The following is a 22893-nucleotide window of genomic DNA, read 5'->3' as shown; positions in this document are numbered from 1 at the left end:
TCCTCGCCAGCACTTGTTGCTTGTTGATTTGTTGATGGCCATTCTGACTGGTATAAGGTGGTATCTCATTGTGGTTTTAATTCTTTTCTTTCTTCTTGACTTGGATTTTGTTCCATTTTTTTTTCTATGTATTTATTCATTTAATGTAATTTTTCAAATAGTTGCAATTAGGATTCTCCTAATGCCTGTTGTCTGTGCTTATTGTGCCTGTTTTCATTTTTTAAATAATTCAGCCAGAAGTTTGCTTTTTAAAGAACCAGCTTTATATTTGTTGATTCTAGTATGTATAAACAAGCCAAATTTTAATGAGAAGGTAGGTTGGGCTACCTACAGATCCTGGATATAACTTTTCATGTGCAGACACTGAAGGGAGGGGCTGTGACCAGGAGCCTGGAGGTGCCTCATGAGGAGTGAAAGGGGGAAAGAGGCTTCTTCTCCTTTTCCTGGAGGGTAGAGGGGTTGCCTGGTTATGGGAATGAGAAGCTTGGAATAAGTCGGCAGTGCAGCAAGCAGGGCAGGTTGCATCACTTCCTTTTTACTTCCGAATAAACCGTTTCTGTGGCTGTTGGGGACAGGGAGGCTGAAGTTGGTTTCTTTAATTTTTGGGCATTGAAGTCGAGGGAAGATTTTTCAAATTCATAGATCTGAAAGGCATGAGCAGGGGTCAGTTAAACCAGTCTCATAGGTCGGGCCCTCACCTTGTCTGGTGTGATTCAGCACCACCTGCTCTCACCACCTTGAAACTTCTAGCTTTGGGAAGGGCTTGTATTGCCCATTATCTCTGCTTGCTGCCATCCTTTGAATGATCATTGGAAGAGATAGGTGATGGTATCATGCAGTGGAATACAATGACACAGCAATGAGTATGAACAGCTACAAATGCATACAACAGCATGGGAGAATCTCACAAAATCATTTTGAATGAAAGAAACCAGACTCATATAAGGATATACTGTGTTTTTCAATGCAGCAGCACACAGGCAAAACAAACCTAGTGTATTGGAAGCCAGGATAGTGGTTGCTCTTTGAAGGCAGAGCAGGGAGAATGACCCAGTGCTGTTGTGTGCTGGGCACTGTGCTGGGGCTTTGCACGTGTTATCTCGTTTCATTCCTTCAATTTCTCTCTGCAGTGGGCAGCATGTGCATTTTACAGTGACAAAATGGGGATCAAAAAGGTTGAGTTACCTGCCCCAGGTCCCAGAGCTACTTAGAGTAACACCAGGATTCCAACACAGGATGGGGGTAACTCCAGAGCCTACATTCATGCATGAGGTAGACCATGCGAGTAGTTAACCAATATGTGTTTGTTCACTGCTGCGTTGAGGAACTCTGACCCAAAACTGATGACATTTGTGTCTTCATGAGTAACCCATATTACACAGAGATATTCCCATGAGAAAACCAGCCAGTGAAACTGGCTGTGCTTACCTTGTTAGATGAGTTGTCAGAGTGAACCTGTTTTGGGAAATAAGAGTTACCAATCCATGGAAATGCAAAGATGACTAATGGCCTTACAGCCGTGGTGTTCCTAAACTGCAGTGATTTCTAGCTAAAGGAGGTAGCAGGTATTGAGAAGGTGGGGTGGGGAGGGGTACTGTAATCACTTAAGGAATTTCCTTCCCTCAGATTCTGTGGTCCAGACCCAAGGTTTCAGTACCAGCTGGTGGGCAGGGGTAGAGCCACAGAGACCTCAGTCCACTTCTGAAGACTTATTCCAGTGTACAAGGCCTTGATTTTTGCCCAGATGTGTTCTTCAGCACCAGGGGCCAGTGGCAAGGATGGGCATTGAGACCCACAGCAGCCAGAGCACCACAGCACAGGGCAAGTCTCACCAGAATAGTGTCCACATCCATAAAGAGGCAAAGGGGAAGGGGTCAGTTGAAGATTGGCTCCTGGGAACATGTCCATCTTACTCAGGCCTTCCTAGTCTGGCCTAGAGAGCCTCTCCCAGGGTTGCGGCTCAGCAGAATCTTTTGTGACTAGAAGGGTGTGAGGACCCACATCAACCTCAGGTTGGGAAATGGAGATCTCTTCTAAAAATTCAGAAGGCACCAGGTATTTGGGAATCCAGGACTCCCTGCTAGGGCAGGGCGCATGGTGGAACACAGCAGCTCTCACTGGGCAATGGCTTTACTTACTGTGGTTGGAGGCTGAGGGTTTGTGCTCTGTGAGAATATGCTGGTCGCTTGCCCTAAATAAATATCAGAGACTGTGACTGCTATTCCCGAGCATAGGTCCTTTGCTCTTGAAGTAGGAAGGACATTGTCAGCAGAAAATTCCTTGGGGCTCCTCAGCGCTCAGTTATTCCAGCACTGCCTCTCCTCCTTAGGGCTTCCTCTTCAATGAACCCACATCCCCTCTATGTGCACCCCTTTCCTGCTGGCCTGACATTCACATAGGTCTTTCCTTTATCAACTGTTCCTGAGCCTGCTTCTACCCTCACAACTTTCCTTTTGCAGGTAGATGCTATTTTTCCCCTTACTATATTTATTGCCCAAGAGGCCTTTGGTTTCTGCTTTTTCTTAGGTTCTCTTCCTGTCCTGCCCCTCTCCTTCTCTTCCTATGGTTGACAGAACACATGACTCACTTTCTCCTGCTCCTCTTTTCATATTTTCATTCATTTTCCTTCCTGGACTTTGTTTCTCTGACTGGAGGATGAAGGAACATAATCGGGTCTGCCTCTCTAAGCCAGATGGGGATGGGAATAACCATGTCCCAGAGGGAGTGGGGTACAGGAAGCTTGAAGACCAAGGAAGAAGAAAGAGGTCACAGGAATTAGTGCTGAGAAATAGGGGTTTAGAAAGGAGGGGCAGATCCAAGCCCAGAGACAGAGGGAAACTTTTCTTTTCTCTCCCAAGCATGGCGGTTAGTAGGCCTTGCAGAAAGTGGGACAAGAGGAAAGACCATCATACTCTCCAGTCTTCCTGATATACAGAAAGTACACCAGCGCTGCTATCAGGGCCACCCCGGCCAGGACTCCAATCATGATGCCGGCAATAGCCCCACCTGAGAGGCCAGGACTTTGTGGTATTGAATCATCTGTCATGAAAAGAGAAGAATGAATGAAGGTGACGTTATTTTACAGTGGGGATGCCCTGGGAAATAAGTCTGAATGTAAGTCTGTGGGAAGACTTCTGTGGTGATTAGCTGACTATATCTTTGTATATTTCTCTCTCACTGTATTCGTACATTGTTGGTCAGACTTGCCTTAATTCCATCCTGGCCTTTCTGCACTCATATTTTTAAAAAAATATTTTTGGAGCTTTGGAAATGTGAGAAAGACTGATTGTTATTTTTATAAATGATAACGTCCCAGCTTTTTAGGGTTTGCATGTTTTTCTGTGTACCAGGTGTGGCAGCCATGAGTATGTGCCACTCAGGTCCCCTGTGGTGGGGACTTAACTGACGGAAGGTGGTGTGTTAGCCACCGTCTTCGCACGAGACCACGCTTCCCAAGGCTCCCAGCGGGGATACGAAATAAGCTCAATTCTGTGAGAAACAGTTTTCCTCTCTTGGTGACTTTAGCTCACGGTCTCCCCATCAGCCTTACAGATACTCTCTTAGAACCGCACTGCAACCTAAAACTGTCTTCTCTTTCTCCTTCTCAGGAATCAGGTCTGCATCGTGGTCTGAGGAATCTGCCAGGCCCCTCCCACTTCATCCCACTTTCCTTCACAGGCTTTTTCCCAATAAATACTGTGTGTGTCTAATCCTGTGTTGGCTGTATGTTAGCGGATGAAAACTAGCTAGGCTTGAAGCTTTGCACTCCTTTTTTTCTTTTCCTATATTTAGTCAGTAACCAAGTCCTAATGATTTTTGTGTGCAATGCCCCTCCTACTCCCCAAATATAAATCATTTTGCATCTGTTTCTTCTTTTCATTTCTGTTGCTCTTGCTAGTCAATTCAGGACTGATGATTAATATTAATGTTGGTTACTGTTATGGGTACTTATATGTGCTGGCTCTGTGCTAAATTCTTTATTTATATCCCATTTGATTCCTATAATAACCATGTCTGATAGATATTATTTTTACTTTACTGGTGAAAAAACTTGAGGCTTTACAGTGGTGAAAAATTTACCCAGAGTCATATGACTAGTAAGAGGTGGATCTGGGATTTGACTCTAGGACTACCTGACTTCATAAAGACTAATGATAATAGTAGTAAAACAGCTAACACTTACAGAACATTTCCACTGTGTGTGGCATTTTGCTAAAGTGTTAACTGATTATTACATTAAATATTTGAAACAATACCATGAAAAGGTACACTTGTAATTTTCAGCTGTGAAATATGAGGCTCAGAGAAGTTAAGAATCTTGTGCAAGAAATTTGTAATTGTAAATGCTTACTTTAAAAGAGAAGAAAGATCTCAAATCAATAGCCTAACTTTACAACTTTAGGAACTAGGAAGAGGAACAAAATAAACTCAAAGATATCAGAAGGAAGGGAATAACAAAGATTACAGTGAAGATAAATAAAATACAGAATAAAAAAATAGAGAAAAATCAATGAAACTGAAAATGCTTCCTCAAAAAAGATTAACAAAATTGACAGACCTTTAGACTGACTAAGAAAAAAAGAGAGAAGATTAAAATTACTAAAATCAGGAATGAGAGTGGGGACATCACTACCAATTCTACAGAACAAATAAGAATTATAGTAGTATTGTGAATGACTGCATGCCAACAAATTGGACAATTAAATGAAATGAACAAATTCTTAGAAACACAAACCTACCAAGATGGAATCACAATGAACTAGAAAATATGGATAGACCTATAAATAGTAAGGAGATTGAATCAGTATAAGCATTTGAGAAAATTCAATATCTTTTTAAAAAATAAAAACACTACAACTAGAAATAGAAGGAAACTACCTCAACATTACGAAGGTCATTTATGAAAAAACCCTCAGTCAACACGGTTCTTAACTGTGAAAAATTGAAAGATTTTTTTCTAAGATCAGGCAGAAGACAAAGATCACTGCTTTTGCCATTTTTACCCAAATATTATTGGAAGTCTTAGCCAGTAATTGGGCAAGAAAAAGAAATAAAAGACATCCAAGTTGGAAAGGAAGATGCAAAATTATGTTTGCATACGATTTGGTCTCATATATAGAAAATCCTAAAGAGCTCAAAAAAGCTGTTAAAAAACTAATAAATTCAGCAAACCTGTAGGATACTAAATCAAAATGTAAAAATCAGTTGTGATTCTATACACAAACAATAAACAATTCAGAAAGGACATTAAGAAAGTTCCACTTACTGTACCATCAAAAAGAATAAAAAACTTAGGAATTAACTTAAACAGAGAGATGAAAGTCTTATATGCTGAACAACTAGAAATAACATGGGTGAAAAAAATCAAAGACATAAATAAATGGGAAGACATTCTGTGTTCATGGGTTTGAAGATTGTTAAGATGACAATACTGCTCTAAGTGATCTACAGATTCAACGCAATCCATATCAATATCCCAATGACATTATGGGGGCAATAATAGTAAGATCTATCCTAAAATTCATATGGCATTTCAGGAGACCCCAAATAGCTCATAAAACCTGAAAAAAGAAAAAAAAAGTTGGAGAATTCACACTTCTTGATTTTAAATTTTACTACAAAGCTACAGTAATAAAAACAGTGTGGTTCTAGCATAAAGGCATTCTTATAGACCAATGAAATAGAATACCCAGAAATAAATCCTCCCAAATATGGTCAGATGCTTTTGACAAGATTACCAAGACCACTCAACAGGGAAAGGAAGTCTTTACAATAAATGGTACTGGGAAAACTAGATATCCATCAAAAGAATGAATTTGATTTCTTACCTAACACCATATACAAAAAAATAGTTCACAAAGGATCAAATATCTAAACATGAGAGCTAAATCTAAAAAACTTTTAGAAGAGAACATTGGATGAAAGCTTTATGACATTGCGTTTGGCAATGATTTCTTGGATAGAAAACCAAAAGCACAGGCAACAAAGAAAAAGTGGATATATTGGACTTAATCAAAATTAAAAACTTTCATGCATCAAAGGACAATGTCAACAAAGTGTAAAGATAACACACAGAATGGGAGAAAATATTTGAAAATCATATATCTGATTGGGGATTAATACCCAGAATATGTATATAACTATTACAACTCAATAACAAAAAAACAATCCAATTAAAAATTTGCCAGAGGAACTGAATAGTCATTTCTTCAAAGAAGATACACAAATGGACAATAAACACATGAATATATATGCAGCATCACTAATCATTAGGGAAATGCAAATCAAAATCACAATGAAATACCTCTTCACACCCATTAATATGGCTATTACTAAACAAACAAACTTGGAAAAAAATGTGTTGGCAATGTTGGAGAAAAATTGGAATGTCTTTGCATTGCCAGCAGGAATATAAAATGATAAATCCATTGTGGAAAATAGTATGCGAATTCATAAAAAAAAATTAAACAAAGAATTGCTATTTGATCAGGCAATTCCACTTCTGGGTATATACTCAAAAGAATTGAAATCAGGGATTCGAACAGATATTTGTACACCCATATTCATTGCAGTATCACTCACATCAAGGAAAAGGTAGAAACAACCCAGAAGTTCATGGATGGATGAATGATAAATGAAATGTAATAGATACATACAAATGACTATTAGCCTTAAAAAGGATTGAGGATCCAGGCTCGATCCAGCCTAGAGTGGTCACATTAAGATAAGCTGTACAGGACTATCAGCCAAGATGGAGGCCTAGACAGACACACTGCATCTGCCTCTACAACTAAGAAGGAATACAACTACCTCAAAACTAGAGACAACCAGACATTCCAGAAAACTGAGCTGCATGGAAGTCCAACAAACAAAGATATAAAGGAGAAATACTCATCCAGAAAGGTAGGAGGGGCGGAGCCGGGACTGAGATGATGCAGTGCGGTGGTGGCAGCAGAGTTGGCAGCAGCGTCAGGCCAGCAAAAAGCGCAGTCACACATTTTAAGAACTAGGGAGGGACACCTGGGGAGTGCTCCCAGCACCAGACCCGACCGCACAACTCACGGTTCTAGCGCCAGGGAAAATCAAGCCTCATTGCTCCTGAGTGTGCAAACCAGTGGTGGTTGGGGTGGAGGAAAAAACTGCTGGTCTCTCAGCAGAGTCTGCTTATTTAAAGGGACCCCACAGTCCTAGAACATCTGCAGACCCACCCACTCTGGGAACAACAGCCAGGGCAACAGCTAGAGAGGTGCCAGTCCCAATACAGAAGTGGGAGAAGTGCCTGGAAAAGGGGTGAGTGCTGAGCAAGTGGCATTGTTCCCTCTCAGACCCCTCCCCCACATACAACACCACAACGTGGTGAAACGGGTCGCCCTGTACTGACAAATACCTAAGGCTCCACTCCTTATGATGTAACAGGTGGGACAGCTCTACATAAGACCTAGAGGCAAACAAACACAGGAGTCTTTCAAGATGAGAAGACAGAGAAGTTTGGCTCAAATGGGGGAATGAATCAAGGTTCCAGTGGGAGAACTAAATGATGAGGAGATAGCCAGCCTAACAGACAAGGAGACAGCCAACCTAACAGATGCAGAGTTCAAAACACTGGTGATAAAGATGTTCACAGGCTTGACAGATATGCTTAAGTATGGTAAATGCATAAGGGAAGAAGTGAAGATTATGCTAAATGAAACGAAGGAAAATCCACACAAAACCAATGGTGAAGGGAAGAAAACCAGGGTTCAAATCAATGATTTGGAACATAAGGAAGAAAAAAACAGTCAACCAGTACAGTATGAGGAATCAAGAATTGAAAAAATGAGGAGAGGCTTAGGAACCTCTGGGACAACTCTAAACGTGCCAACATCCAAACCATAGGGGAGCCAGAATAAGAGAAAGAGCAAAAAATTGAAAGCTTATGTGAGAAAATAATGGAGAGAAATTCCCCAAATTTGGTGAAGGAACTAGACATACAAGTCCAGGAAGCACAGAGAGTCCCAAACAAGATAAGCCCAAAGAGGACCATACCAAGATACATCATAATTAAAATGCCAAAGGTGGAAGATAAAGAGAGAATCTTAAAAGCAGCAAGAGAAAAGCAGAGTTACCTACAAAGGGGTGCCTATAAGACAATCAGCTGATTTCTCAAAAGAAGCTTTGCAGACAAAAAGGGACTGGCAAGAAGTATTCAATGTGATGAAAAGCAAGGAATTACAACTAACATTCCTCTATCCAGCAAAGCTATCATTTAGAATGGAAGGGCAGATAAAGTGCTTCTCAGACAAGGTAAACCTAAAGGAGTTCATCATCACCAAGCTATTATTATATGAAATGTCAAAGGGACTTAAGAAAAAGATCAAACTATGAACATTAAAATGACAACAAACTCACAACTATCAACAACTGAATCTAAATAATAAAAACAAAATCCAACTAAGCAAACCAGAATAGGGATAGAATCATAGGTATGGAGATCATTTGGAGGGTGATCAGCTGGGAAGGGGAAGGGGGAGAAATGGGGAAATGGTGCAGGGATTAAGAAGCATAATTGGTTGGTACAAAATAGACAGGGGGAAGTTAAAAATAATATAGGAAAGGATGAAGCCACAGAACTTATATGCACGACCCATGGACATGAACTAAGGGGGGTGGGATTGCTGGAGGGAAAGGGGGGTACTGGGCAGAGTGGAGCTAAGGGGAAAAAATTGGGACCACTGTAACAACATAATCAATAAAATGTCCTTTAAAAAAAAAGGAATGAAATTCTGACACATGCTACAACATGGATGAGCCTTGAAGATATTATAATAAGTGAAATAAGTCAGATACAAAGGGACAACTATCTCACGATCCCACATGTATGAAGTACCTCGAACAGTCACAGTCACAGAGACAGAAGTAGAATGGTGGGTTCCAGGGTCTGGCAGTGAGGGAGTGAGGAGTTACGTTTAATGGATCCGGAGTTTTAGTCTGGTAAGATGCCAGAGCCCTGGAAGTGGATAGTGGTGACAATTGCCTAACCATTGATATGAATGTACTAATGCCACTGAACCTCACACTTAAAATAGTTAAAATGGTAAATTTTGTGTGTATTTTATCATATAAAAATGGTAATAAAAAAACCTTGTGTAAGGTCATAGTGAATTCCAGACCCAGGATAAGAAACTAAGTATATGTGATGCAGAGATTGAGCTCTTAACCACTTGTCATTCTGTTTACTGATTGACATTCTGCCTCCTGTGACTTCTCTCCATTTTGCTCACCATTGGCAGAGCAATTGTCCCAGGAAGGTGTAGGATGGAGCAAGGGGTCACTTACATTGCACATTTAGCCTGACGGGCTCACTTTTGCTGGAGCTGACGGGGTTGGAGACCTCACACTGAAAATCCCCAGCATCCTCCCTCCTGATGGGGTCTATGGTGAGGGTGCTGTTGTCCCGGGACGGTTTCATCCTCTCCATGAACAAGAGACTCTGGTCATTGAAGAGCCACTGAATGGAGATCCTAGTGTCATTTGTGAGGCAGGTCAGGACCACGGTGTCCTTACGCTCTGTGACTGTGGTGTTGCTGGCTTTGATGGAGGGCTTTCTCACGGGCTCTGTGGAGAGACAGAGGAGGTGACTGACTGACAGTGGGCTCCTTTCTCAGAGATCTCAGCCACTCACAGTCCCCAGTGAACTTTGTGAAGGTCACCAGAGGATGGCCCTGACATCTGCATAAGGACAAATGTCTTTGTTCAGGTGACAATCTGTAAGAAGAGGGATATACTTCTTCTTACCTCTAGATCACCCCAGGATGACCCCTGACCTGTCCCCCTGCACATCTGTAGTATCAGCACCAGGAAGCTCTTCTCAGCCCACATGTCCAGAATTCTCATCATTTGGTGGAATTTTTTACCCATTGAGTTTTCTGTGACTCCCAGAGCTTTCTGTGACTTACTGGTGTGGGTGGTGTGGCTCAGTGGATTGAGAGCCAGTCTGTGAACCAAAAGGTCACTAGTTCAATTCCCAGTCAGGACACATGCCTGGGTTGCGGGCCAGATCCCCAGCTGGGGGCACACAACAGGCAAGCACACACTGATGTTTCTCTCCCTCTCTTTCCCCCTCTAAAAATAAATAAATAAAATCTTAAAAATGAAAAATGGTAAAAGATCAGACCCCTTCTCTAGTATGGTGCCTATGCATAGCAATGAAAGGCATATTCTTTTCATTAAATAATTTATAAAAGAATGAGAATACAGTAGTCCCTCTCTATATCATGGTTCACTTATCACAGCTTCACTGTATTGCAGGATTTTAAAAAATACTATATATTTTATTATTTATCATGGATTTTCCACTACATCGTGGGATTTTGCAGTACTGTATACATATGTTGTTAAAGTTACGTAGGTTTAAGAGTGTATAATATATTTGAGAACATAAGTAGTGTTTACAAAAGTGTGGAAAAGGTCAGTGAGGGACTGGGAACAGTTTATAAGTGTGTGGGAAGGGTTTATAAAGCCTTAAAATACATATAAATACTAAAATAAATGTAAGGTTCCTACTTCGCGGATTTTCACCTATCGAGGAGGGATCTAGAATGTAATACCTGCGGTAAGTGAGGGAATACTGTAGCCCCACTAGTCTTCATGACTTTAGGATCTGGAGAAAATCCAATCTAAAAGATTTATCAATCTGAATAGGATTTTCACTTCCTGGTCTGTGGATTGAAGATCCCAGAAAAGAGGAAATCTCTAGAGAGAAGTAGTCATAGTCTAACAAAAGGTTGGTACTCTCAGCTTTCTCTGTAAACAGTAAACTTTGTGGCACTGCTCCTTCTGTCCCATGAAGGAATTTCATGGGCACTCTATCTGTCAATTAAACACCATTATTCATGGCTCTCCTTTGGAATGTCATATCCACTGATGTCGCACAGCTGGTGACTCAGAGTCAGGACACAGCTCAGAGGCGTTGACACTATGGCTTGTTCTCTTCCCATTCCCACGCAGCCTGGCCGGAGGGAGGCTCCTGTGTCACTGAGTGGCACAATTTGGCCAGACTGAGGACAGGATGCCCATGCATCTCCTCACGGTCCCCTGTCCCGCCCCAGGTGGCAGCAGAGTTGGTCACCGGGTGAGCCTGGAGCAGAGCAGAGAGCCAGGGTCTGTCCTGCTCACCCCCACCCCCCCATTGGAGGTTGCTGCATCCTTTTGTTTGGGGAAAAGGGGGTGAGCTTGATTCAAAGCCTCGTATGGTCCCTGTAGCATGTGGATTCGATGACAGGAAAGATAGAGGTGACAGAAGGAATGTGTTAGTGACAGAAGAAGCAACTTGACCTTGAGCATTTTGTTTTTCCTCTATGTAACCCCCTCTACCACATGGGGCTTCTGGGGCTGAGAGAACCCCCTCCTCATGTTCCAGGACTGGTCCCCAGCTCTGCCATGAGAAATCAAAAGAGCAAGGAAGGAGGAGAGAGTCTACAGAGATGTAGTAGAGGGTTTAGTGGAAGAACTTGTGATCTGCGTGTGTCCATGGCCAGAGGTTGGAGATAACATCGAGGTTCTTTTCTGAGAACCAGACAGACCTTCACCCCAGAGCTTGGTACTATGGTCCAGTAGACACTTACCAGAGACTGTGATGGTCTTGACTGTGGTTCTATTGAGGCCAGTGACAGAGTTATGGGCGAGGCAGGTGTAGGACCCACTATCATTTGCAGTGATGCTGGGGATAAAGAGGTCCTGTGTGTGCTGTGTGGGCTTCCCATCGATAAGCCAAGAATACTGTGCAGGTGGATTAGAGGTCGCCTGGCAGGAGAGGCTGAGGTTTGCCCCTGGTAGGTAATGGGAGTCTGAGGGGGAAATGGTGGGGGCGTCCGGGCCATCTGCAGCAAACAGAGCAAAGCCACACATGATGTAATCAGAGGGAAGGGGAGGCTCCTGGTCTGTGTAAGGACCACAGTCTCCCTCTACCTGGGTCACAGCCTTGTTTTAAAAAGTCCCAACCATAACCCCTGTGTTCACTGAGCCTGAGTCTGAGACATTAACCTGTTTGTCCCAACCCTGAGGCCTACCCAGATTTTCCTGGGACAGGAAGTCCTGGCCAGCCTGGCTGTCCAGGGGGAGGGTCTGTGAGGTATATAGTCTGGCCTCTGGTGTGTGGATTCGGGTGGCAGCCTGGGCCAGGGAGGGAAAGAATTTACTCACAGAGAATGTTCAGGAACAATGGGTCACTGCAGCCGGCACTCACTGGGTTCCGGGTTTCACACTCATAGGGTCCTGTGTCATTCCTTGTGACAGGGTATAAAGTGAGAGTCCTGTTGTCCTTGGACAGCTCCAGCCCAGCTCTGTCTGGGAGACTCTGACCATTGATCAACCACAGGTAGGTGGTGTCCTGAGTCTCAGGTTCACACGTTAACACGACAGGGTCCTTGTGCTCCTCAGGGTTGGAGTTGGTGCTTGTGATGCTGGGTTTGGGTAACTCCGCTGTGCAGGTAACAGAAAGAACATTGCACTGGGTGGTACCTTTGATTTTTTTTCAAAGGCATCATCACTCAGGGTTGGCACCTTTCACTTCTCAGCCAATCTGAGTTTTTAAAAGAATAAGGTAGGTCTGTATATCACACAACATGAGGATCTGAGCGCTCAGAGAACGTAAGTCCTCCAACTCTATATCTGGCAGAAAGCACAGATTTTCTCAGGTGTCAATTAGAATCAGGGTTTTATCATGAAAAGACATAGGTCTGGGAATCAGAGACCACTCACCCCTGTTCTCGTCTCTCACTGACCAGTTGAATGCCTGACCATTCTTAGGATCTCACCTGGAATGTGTGGGTGCTGAGTCCCTTCGACCTACAAAGACCTACATTGCTGGGTCGGGATTTGTTTCCATCAAAGCCTCACATTGCAGAGTTATCCTAGAGATGAGTAAAAATGGTCCATCCCAAAGTTTTTAAACCCCATAAATACTGGGCAGTATGGCCTGGGACTGGGTGTTGGAGTAGAAACAACACACGGGAGACCAGAAGCAAGTCTGTCAGTCAGTTCAGGACCCGGGCTGCAGGACCATGAGGTGGGCAGTGTGCCCAGGAGTTCACTGGTCACTGACATGAGACAGTGAGCCCAGAAAGGGTAGCGTAGAGTCCAGGGATGGTTTAGAGAAGAGTGAGGGACATGGGAGCTGGCTGGCTTTGGCAGCACAACCACGCTCTGCCCTTGGACTGTACTGTCCTTTCTCCACTGCAGAGGACGGTGATCCTTCCTTAGATGCTCAGAGAATAGCACACACAGAAGGGGTGGCTTGTGTAAAGTGGAGGACCCTGAATTGCTGAAAATATGGCCCTCATGGGAAAGAATATGTGAAAATCATTATTCGTGCCCCAAAGATCTAAGACCAGTTTCTGGAAAAATCTCTCTGTCTAGAGGACACTAAAGTTCAGAGACCATCTTCCTCAGTCCAACCAGGGTCACATGGTGACCAAAGGAAGAGGCCACAGTGGGTGTGAAATCAGTGACTCCCTGGGGAGAGAGAGAGCGTGAGTCCTGCTAAGAGGGCAGAAGTGATCAGAGGGCAAGTGCAGGCGTCTCTGTTGCATAAAGGGAGAAGCAATGCCAAAGCAGTAGAAAAGATGTGTGTTATGTTAGTGAATTGAGGAAGAAGGTCCCTGTCACCAAAGTCTGTGACAGTTGGGCAAATGGGGAGGAGCCCCCACATAACTCAGGAAACGGAACTGGAGTTTGATCAAATTCATTCAAATTGGAGAGTGTCCAGGAGAAACGGCAGAGGCTGGTGGACCTCACCGTCTGAGGATCCCACCCTATGGCAAAGCTGTCATCATGGGGACACACGTGTGTGACAGGGGCAGTGAGCCAGTCAGAGGGTGCAGGTCACAGCCCCACCTTGGAAGGTCTCAAGAGTCACTGGGAGGAATGGGAGCCTCATGCCAGGACACGGATGTGAGTCACGAGTCAAGGGTAAAGTGAGCCCTGTTGGGGATTGAGACTTGTCCTTCTGCCTTTGACTTTCTGGTAGGGTCCTATAGAGTGCAGTTCACTGGTTTACATGTCCCTGACACGTGGCCTTTTCTTTTGTTGGCATCAGGGAGAGGAGCTCTGCACAGGGGCACAGTGGAAGCTCTTCCTCCTGGTGACCTGGGAAACTGGATCATGATGTAGCCAGGGGCTGCTGTTCTGACTGATTTCTGTGTTCTTTGCTACTTCGCAGGAGGGCGGGCCTGGACACAGGTGTCAGCAGGAGAATCCAGGGAGACTGCAGGGTAGAGGAAGCAGAGCAGCGCAGCGCAGTGTGACTAGAGTGAAGGAGGAGGAGGAGGAGGGACACGGAAGGAGGAAAGGGAGCCAGAAATGTATTGATGAGTAGTGGGGGTTATAGATGACTTCAAGGACCCCAGGGATCAAGAGCCCACAGCTGCCCCAGGGCAGGACCAATGTTGCCCGGAAAATCCTCCCACAGCTGAATAGCTCACAGTCGTTATGAGACTTGGCTCCTGGAAGGGCTTCTGGTGCAGGTGTCAGAGAGATGGAACATGGGTCTCAGCTCCTGGAGGGACCGGAAACAGGTGAAACCGAAACCTTCTAGGACTCTGCATCCATATTCCAGTCTCTGGAGAGATTATGTATGAATCATTCATTCACTCACTCATTCATTCATTCATTTTTCCACCTTTTACTCCTTCTATCTTACATGAAGGAACAATTGAGTGCTGGTCCCTGAGCTGGTTGCAGTTGAAGAGTGAAGAGTGAGGAGGCAAAGTCATTTCCTTTATATCCAGTAGGACTGACATTGACACATCAGTAAACAAAGAGGTGATTTCGAGACTTCCAGCCAAGATGGAGGTCTAGACAGACACGCTGCATCTCCTTCCACGACTAAGAAGGAATCCAACTACTTCAAAACTAGAGACAACCAGAAGTTCCAGAAAACCAAGCTGCTGCATGGAAGTCCAACAAACAAAAATATAAAGAAGAAATGCTCATACAGACAGGTAGGAGGGGGCAGAGCCGGGACGGAGATGATGCAGTGCAGTGGCAGCAGCAGTGGCGGCAGCAGCAGGCCAGCAGAAAGCACAGTCACAGCGTTTTAAAAAGTCAGGAGGGACACCTGGGGAGTGCTCCCAGCACCAGATCAGACTGCACAGATCACAGTCCCAGTGCCAGAGAAAATAAAGCCTCACTGCTTCTGAATGAAAACTAGAGGGGGTTGGGGCAGAAGAAGAAACTGCTGGTCTCTCAGCAGAGTCCGCTTTTTTAAAGGGCCCCCATGGTCCTAGAACATCCACAGACCCACCCACTCTGGGAACAATGGCCAGGGCAACAACTAGAGAGGCACCAGTCCCATATGGAAGTGGGAGAAGTGCCTGGAAAAGAGAGGAGTGCTGAGCAGGCAGCATTGTTCCCTCTCTGACCCCTCCCCACACACAGCGCCAAAATGTGGTGAAACCGGTTGCCCTCTACTGATGCATATCTAAGGCTCTGCCCCTAACAATGTAACAGGAGACAGCCCTACCTGAGACACAGAGGCAAACAAACACAGGAGCCTGTCAAGATAAGGAGGCAGAGAATTTTGGCCCAAAAGAGGGAACGGATCAAGGTGCCAGTGGGAGAACTAAGCGACAAGGAGATAGCCAACCTAATGGATGCAGAGTTCCAAACACTGGTGATAAAGATGCTCACAGGCTTGACAGATATGCTTAATTACAGCAAACACATAAGGGAAGAAGTAAAGGCTATGCTAAATAGAACAAAGAAAAATCCACACAAAACCAATGGTGAAGGGAAGGAAACTGGGGTTCAAATCAGTGATTTGGAACATAAGGAAGAAAAAAAAAAAACTGTCAACCAGTATATAGAAGAAACAAGAATTGAAAAATATAAGGAGAGGCTTAGGAACCTCTGGGACAACTTTAAACATGCCAACATCTGAACCATAGGGGTGCCAGAAGGAGAAGAGGAAAAGAAATTGAAAACTTATATGAGAATATAATGAAGGAAAACTCCCCAAATTTGGTGAAGAAAATAGACATCCAAGTCCAGGAAGAACAGAGAGTCCCAAACAAGCTAGACCCAAAAACGACCACACCAAGACACATCATAATTAAAATGCCAAAGGTTAAAGTAAAGAGATATTTTTAAAAGCAGCAAGAGAAAAGCAGAGCATTACCTACAAAGGGGTGCCTGTAAAACTATCAGCTGATTTCTCAAAAAAAATTTTGCAGGCAAGAAGGGACTGGCAAGAAGTATTCAATGTGATGAAAAGCAAGGACTTACAACCAAGATTACTCTATCCAGCAAAGCTATCATTTAGAATGGAAGGGCAGATAAAGTGCTTTCCAGACAAAGTGAAGCTAAAGGAATTCATAATCACCAAGCTATTATTATATGAAATGTCAAAGGGACTTACTTAAGAAAAAGAAGATCAAAACTATGAACATTAAAATGGCAACAAACTCACAACTATCAACAGCTGAATCTAAAAAATAAAAACAAAGTCCAACTAAGCAAACCAGTATAGGAAAAGAATCATCGGTATGGGGATCATTTGGAGGGTTATCATCTGGGAGGGGGAAGGGGGAGAAATGGGGAAATGATGCAGGGATTAAGAAACATAATTGTTAGGTACAAAATAGACAGGGGGAAGTTAAAAATATGCACGACCCATAGACATGAACTAAGGGGGGTGGGATTGCTGAAGGGAAGGGGGTTACTGGGCAGAGGGGGGCCAAGGTGAAAAAATTGGGACTACTGTAACAACACAATCAATAAAATATACTTAAAACAAAACAAAGAGGTGATTTCAAGACCAGTGCAGGGAGCTGTGGATCGGCCACCAGAGGGGAAGCCCTGGGCATTCCCTGCACTGACTCTGATTGTTACTGCAGGTAATTTGGTTCTGGAGTAAAAACAGATTAATTCTCCATTTCCCTTCACTCCCCAGACCAGAATCTCTCCCTCTGTGCTGGCAACACCTAAGAAGAAAAGATTTGAACCGGCCACTGGTTTCAGGGTCTACATATGCATAATAAGGCCCCTGGAGTGGAGGAGAGGGTGGGGCTGTGACTGCAGAGAGACCTTGGCATGACTCCAATTGGACAGTCATGGTCTGTGTGACTCTGAGTGAACGTATCCTCTGCAACTCAGTTTCCCCTGAATAAACATCATAGATGATAAATGGTCTCAGGCTTGCCAGGTTGCCTATGAAGGAACCGAAAACCTTGGAATAGAGGAGCTGCCCCAGTGAACAGCCTCTCCTATTATTTGTGTCCACGAGAGAGGACGCCCTCACCTGATCCCTGGTGGACGAAGAGCTGTGAGCAGCATCTTCTCTGCTCCTCCCTGGGGAGGCTGAACTTCATCTGGAGTCTCTTATGTCCCCAGGGCAGGTAACTAATGGCCTGGGGACCTTGTCCACATGTGCTCTCCATGCAGGGTCTCAGGTTAAAGACCATGTTCCACCCCTGCCCAGATGTGGCCTTTGAGGCTGATCGCTGGCTGGTGACCAGATCAAGAGCCTTGTGACTCAGGCACCTGGGAAATTGTGGTTCCCAGTCAGCCCTGCCCACAGACCAAACCCAACCTGACACAGGCTCCCCAAGGTCCCTGGGACAGGGGTCTATGGAGGGACTTCCCCTTTGAGCTCTGTGAGGATCCCAAAGGGCACCCTCTAGTCTGGCCCTGACCAAGCCCTGTAGGGTCATTCTCAGGGTCATGGTCATGGGGAGGGTTCAGAGTGGTGACTGAGACTGTTGTCCCTCTGCTGAGTTTCTCCCATCAGACTGGTTCTTCTGTCCGTGTGAATGTCTGCAGGGCTGGAATCCGGGAAGGGAACTCTGAGCTTAGGTGGTTTGTCTCCACTGTGCGTGTCCTGTACTAAATGCCCAAACCCAAGCCGGACGTGATGCAGAGGAGATAGAGGCCAAGTCCAGGGCTGTCAGTCCCGTGTGTGAGTAGAATTCACCCCACCCAACACCCTGAGATCAGAGGAATCACTCACGGTATACATGAAGGTATTCCTTTGCTTCCTCATTCTGAAAAGTTTTTTCAATGGCTTGTAGGGTGTAGTATCCTGTGTCCTTCAGGGTGATGTTCTGGAACAGCAGGGATCCATTGGGGTATATTGTCTCTCGACCACTGTGTGCAGGCCCGGTGGGCATTTCCTTAGTCTCTATTACATATGATGCAATTTGATGGTTGCTGTCCACATTTTCCCCTTGGTACCAGGCATAGCCTACAAGATTCTCAGGTAGATTGTGGACACAGAGAAGCACATCTTTCCCTTCAGCTGCGTTGGTTGATGCAATAGTGAGTTGGGCTGTGGTGGGCGGGCTCCAGAAGGTTAAGAGTGAGACTAGGAGGGAAGGAGAAACAGATCAGCTTTCGAGTCTATGTATTGGGATGGAAAGATGAGGCCCAGGATCCCGAGTAGGTCTCTTCATCTCTCAGCCCTCATCTGTGCGTGTGAGTGTGTGTTTCCCATGGTCAAGGTCAGCAGCACGGCCACCATTACTTCAGCACCTCTAAACCTGTTATTTCCTCTGTTTTAAACACTGTTCTTCAGGTGTCTGCCCAGCTCACCCCTCACTGCCCTCAGACCCCTTCTGACACTCAGGGGCGTCCTTGGGAAACACCTTCACTGACCACCTCCTTTAAAGACCCTCTGTCTTCACTTTCTGACCTGTCCCTTCATGGCACCTGACATCACATCTAGATCTTTCCTTGTCTGTCTCCTCCGCATAGAATGTGAGCTCCATGTGGGCAGAGGCTTGTCTGATCTTGTTGAAGCCCCAGTGCCTGCAAATACCTGCGGTGAGTGAGTGAGTGAGTGACCCCAGGGTCCTGCACCTCCTGGGTGTATTTGCTTATTTCTGAGGTTGGTGGTAAGGACAACGTTTAGTGCCCCTGGTTGTTCTTCTTGTATCACCCTGACATAAATCGTTATTATTATCATCATTTTCCAGAAATTATTTACAACTTGTAAAACTGAGTGTAATTGAGGTTTTCCTGCCCCTCCCCACTTCCAGATCATGAACTTCTCCTGCTGCTGAACCCTCTCCTCCATCCCACTCTGCTCCCCTGTCCCCTCCCCTCGGGTCCAAACAGAAACCCTCTGTCCCCTCGCAGAGCGCTGTCCTCCCCAGGAGACCCAGCCGATCTCTGTTCCCGTCCACCTCGAGGGATTGGCCCTGCTTACCGGCCAGCAGGAGCCCCTGCCAGGGGACGCGCCCTCTGCGGGCAGGGGCTGAGGGGGACTCCATGGTGTCTGCCGCCTGCTCGGTCCTCTCTCCGGGAGAGGAGCTCGGATTCTAGAAACGCTCAGGGGCACCGCTCTCCTGAAGTGTGCGATCTGCGGCCGGTGTCCAGGTGCGGCGAGCCTGCCCGGGCTCAGGAGCGCTCCCCGGTCACGTGGGCCAGGGCGGGGTCTGCGCCCAGGTCCCTCCTCCTCGCTCCCTCATTCCTGCCTCTCCTGTTGCCGTCTTTCCCTTTGGTCTAGATTTCAGACCCTGGGACCTGCTGAGGCCTCTGCTTTTTCCCGAAGTGAATCCACCCTGCTACCCCGCCCCCCCTTGCGCACCACCTGTTTGGACGAGCGCAAGCCTGGGACAGCGGGGGCCGGAGCGTTCCCCAGAGCTCCCCGTTGGGTGCACAGTAGCGTCACCCTCAGGCCTCTCTTATCCTTTCTGGCTTTTTCTTTTCTTAAAAAAAAAATTTTTTTTTTTAAATTTATTTGTAGAGAGAGAGGAAGGTAGGGAGAAAGAGAGGGAGAGAAACTTTGATGTGAGAGAGAAACATCAATTGGCTGCCTCTCATATGTTTGTGCCCCGACTGGGACTGAACCCGAAACCCAGGCATGTTCCCGGACTGGGAATCAAACCCGAGACCTTTCTTTCACTTTCTAGGGTGCTGTCCAACCAACTGAGCCACACTGGTCAGGGTTTTTCTGGCTTTTCCTTTCAGAGCAGGAGCTCTGGGTGACATCAGAAACTCTTGTAACAAGAATGTCACCCTGTTGCACATGGGATCACCTGGGGGAACTTTGTGAAAGTTCTGAGAGTGGAGATGACACCTTAGAAATGATGTATCAGCAGCTGTCCTGCTAAGCTGGATGCCCAACCAGAACGAGGTCCTGAGACATGGGGATGGGCAGACCCTGCCCTCTTCTGTGCACAAGGAGGGTCTGCAGATCCTTTTAAAAATGCAATGTCAGGGCTGCACCAAGGATGCTGACCAGGATCCAGAGATTGTGAGCTGACCCTGAGCCCTGGACAGAGGTGGGCTCTGACCTTTAGGATGAGAGACCAGTCACCTCAGGTCCTGGTCACTGTGGGCCCCAGGCTTCCCGAGTCCATCTCAGAGCAGGGTGAGCCCCGTGAGAGGATAGATGTTCAGAGAAATCCTGATCCAATGTCAGGAGACATGTCCTCCCCTCGCCCTCACCCAACAGGATGTGTTGTATTAGGAGGTGCTCTTTGTCTCTGAGGTGTCAAAGAAAGGGCCATGTGAGGTGTCTCTTTAGTGTTTTAGAAGAGGTCTCCAGCCTGAGAGGCTGCTCCACAAATTATGTCCCCCACCACAAGTTGTCAGTGGCCCTGTCCTCTGCTCTAGGCCTCCCCACAGGGTCAGGAGCTGGAGCAGCTCCACGTGGAGACTCATCCAAGGCATGGGGAGGCCCTGTGGGACCCTCAGCCCCTCAGAGGTGGAAGCAACCCCAGATCCCGGGTCTTTCTGTCCCATTCTGCACGGGAAGCGCCCTTGTTCCCCAGGACATCATGGGCTGACTGGCGAGATGTCTTCCAAGAACCACAGGAAGGTGTCCCCATGGACCAGGCACCCTGTGGTTGGGGATTCAGCCTCTTAATTTCTTGTGTGGTCAGTATGGACTCCTTCCTCCCCTGGTGGTGACTCACTAGGGTAGAGAACCCAGGGTTTGCACCATGTCAGGGCTCTGTCAGAAGAGAAAGGACTTCGGCTGCCTGCCCAGGCCCACCCCATCCCTATTGGTGGAGAAATGAACTCACAAGACAGAGCTGGGGAGGAATGTGGTTTTCTAGGAATGAAGAGGGTTACAAACCCTCACTGACAAGAGGACCCTGTCCTTAGTGATGTCTCTACAAGGAGTAAAGGTCTGTCCCTGCGACAGTCGTGGGCGCCTGGTGGCCTCTTCCCAAGCTGACGTCAATGCCTTCTGTCTATAAGGAACACACTCTGACCCAGGTGTCACATGGGTTACATGCATCTGTTGTGTGGTTTCCTCAACCCTTCAATGAGTATTTACTAAGCATCTGTGATGTTTCAGGCCCTGTGTTGGGCCCTGAGAACCCACAGAGAATAGGACATATGTGGGTCCTGTACTCATGAAGTTTATTTTATACAGAGAGACTGTGACTCAGTGAAATCATGGGAGTAAGGTGTTAATTACTGTGAGAAGGGCTGTGAAGGGCAAGTGTCTGGTATGTCTGAAGCATGTGCTTGAGTCTCAGCTGGTCTGGGGATCACAGAGAGCACTTCTGAGAAAGTGGCCTTTTCAGTGTGACCTGAAGCGTGAGTGGGCATTCACCCCTTGAAGGACGTGAAGGGTGTGTTGAGAGGAGCTGCCTGCAGAGGGCTGGCTTTTACTGGGCAGACACCTGGCTGGATGGAGGAGCTGACAGAGTCCAGTGTGGGGAGCTTGGAGAGTGAGGAGGACTGTGGACCAAGTGATGCTGGTGAGGTTGGACCTTGTTGGGCTGTGGGTGCTGCTGAATGGGAGGGCTGGGGTGGGCTGGGGGTTGTAAGCAGCTCCTGTGGTGCCTCTTGGCTGTGGCTTATCTCTGCTGTCCTCTGGTGGACAAGGATGGAAGTGTAGCAGTTACCATGTTTATTTGACATGATTTCATAGACATTTCACATGGGTCAAACATATCATGTTAATGCTTCATTATGCTCCAGGTCCGTGAGTTTTGGTCTCCGTTTTCTGTAAGTACATTGGTCCTGCCTTTTCCCTCCATGAGATGTAACTAGGCTCATATTTCCAGGAATTTACACATTGGGTGCTGCTAGGTGGTGTGTGTGGCTGGAGTGCTGAGTGGTAGGCGTGTGGGGAGAAGGAGAAGCAGGAAACCGGGCATGTCAGGAGGGAAGGTTCGTGTCAGGGGAGCAGAAGGGGCAGGATGGACAAGTCATCAATCCCCACACACACACTCCTAGGGCCTGGTGCCCAGGATGGGAACCCTGATCCTGGGGACACACAGCGCCACACCCTTCCCTGTGCCCCTGATCAGGTAGTGGAATCTGCTTCCCGTGCAGTGCGTCATGACCTGGGCCTTACGTGTGCCCTGTGCCCATGGCTGAGCATCAGGTGTTGAGTCCACATTGACCCAGGGCTGTCGTTGGTGCTGTCTTTATGAGCTGTGAATAGCGAAGTCTTTGGTCTTAAGATTGTTTCACATACACAACTCACCAAGGGCCTAGGCAGAACCCCCAAATGCTTGTGTTCTCATCTTTCCCCCTCCCCATTCCTGTTTTTTTTTTTTCCTGCACCACCTTTTCTCTGGGCCTCTGTGGGCAGCCTCAGCCAGTGGCCTCACCTGTTTGTTGCAGGAAGACAGATCTCTGGGTAGGGGCATTCTCATGCTCCTCTGCTCAAGTGTCGTCCCATGACCCAGGAGATGATGAGCTAATCTTGTCTCCGCCTTCAACTTTAGGCTGTTAAGGCCACTGGGTCATGGAATACTGGGAACAGCGAGTTCTGTTGTGTACTCCATCTGCCTCCTTGTTGATAAAGTCTTAAAATGGAGCTGGTATTGAAAATTAGTGGGTCTGCTTTGCTTCCCCGATAGGTGCTAGCTAAACCAGGAGTTACCCTGGCTGTATTTTACATATTAATGATACTTTGTAAGAATTCTTTACTTGTAAAATTCTTCTATT

The 22893-nt window shown here is 46.2% G+C and overlaps 1 protein-coding gene across 1 annotated transcript; it reads right to left on the bottom strand.

The window, feature by feature from the left end:
- Positions 1-341: 341 nt before the first annotated feature.
- LOC149994729 (cell adhesion molecule CEACAM1-like) lies at positions 342-19384 on the bottom strand. The gene is given in 9 exon segments (XM_090261418.1): positions 342-644; positions 1429-1455; positions 2119-2191; positions 2913-3039; positions 9316-9594; positions 11604-11858; positions 12181-12459; positions 17984-18337; positions 19181-19384. Coding segments are annotated over 9 exon segments (1578 nt in total). The 5' UTR covers positions 19245-19384; the 3' UTR covers positions 342-524.
- Between the last annotated feature and the right edge of the window lie 3509 nt (positions 19385-22893).

This window comes from Furipterus horrens, unplaced genomic scaffold, assembly GCF_987537825.1.
Source record: "Furipterus horrens unplaced genomic scaffold, mFurHor1.1.pri manual_scaffold_13, whole genome shotgun sequence".
NCBI classification, from domain to species: domain Eukaryota; kingdom Metazoa; phylum Chordata; class Mammalia; order Chiroptera; family Furipteridae; genus Furipterus; species Furipterus horrens.
This window is presented reverse-complemented; position numbering and strand designations above follow the sequence as displayed.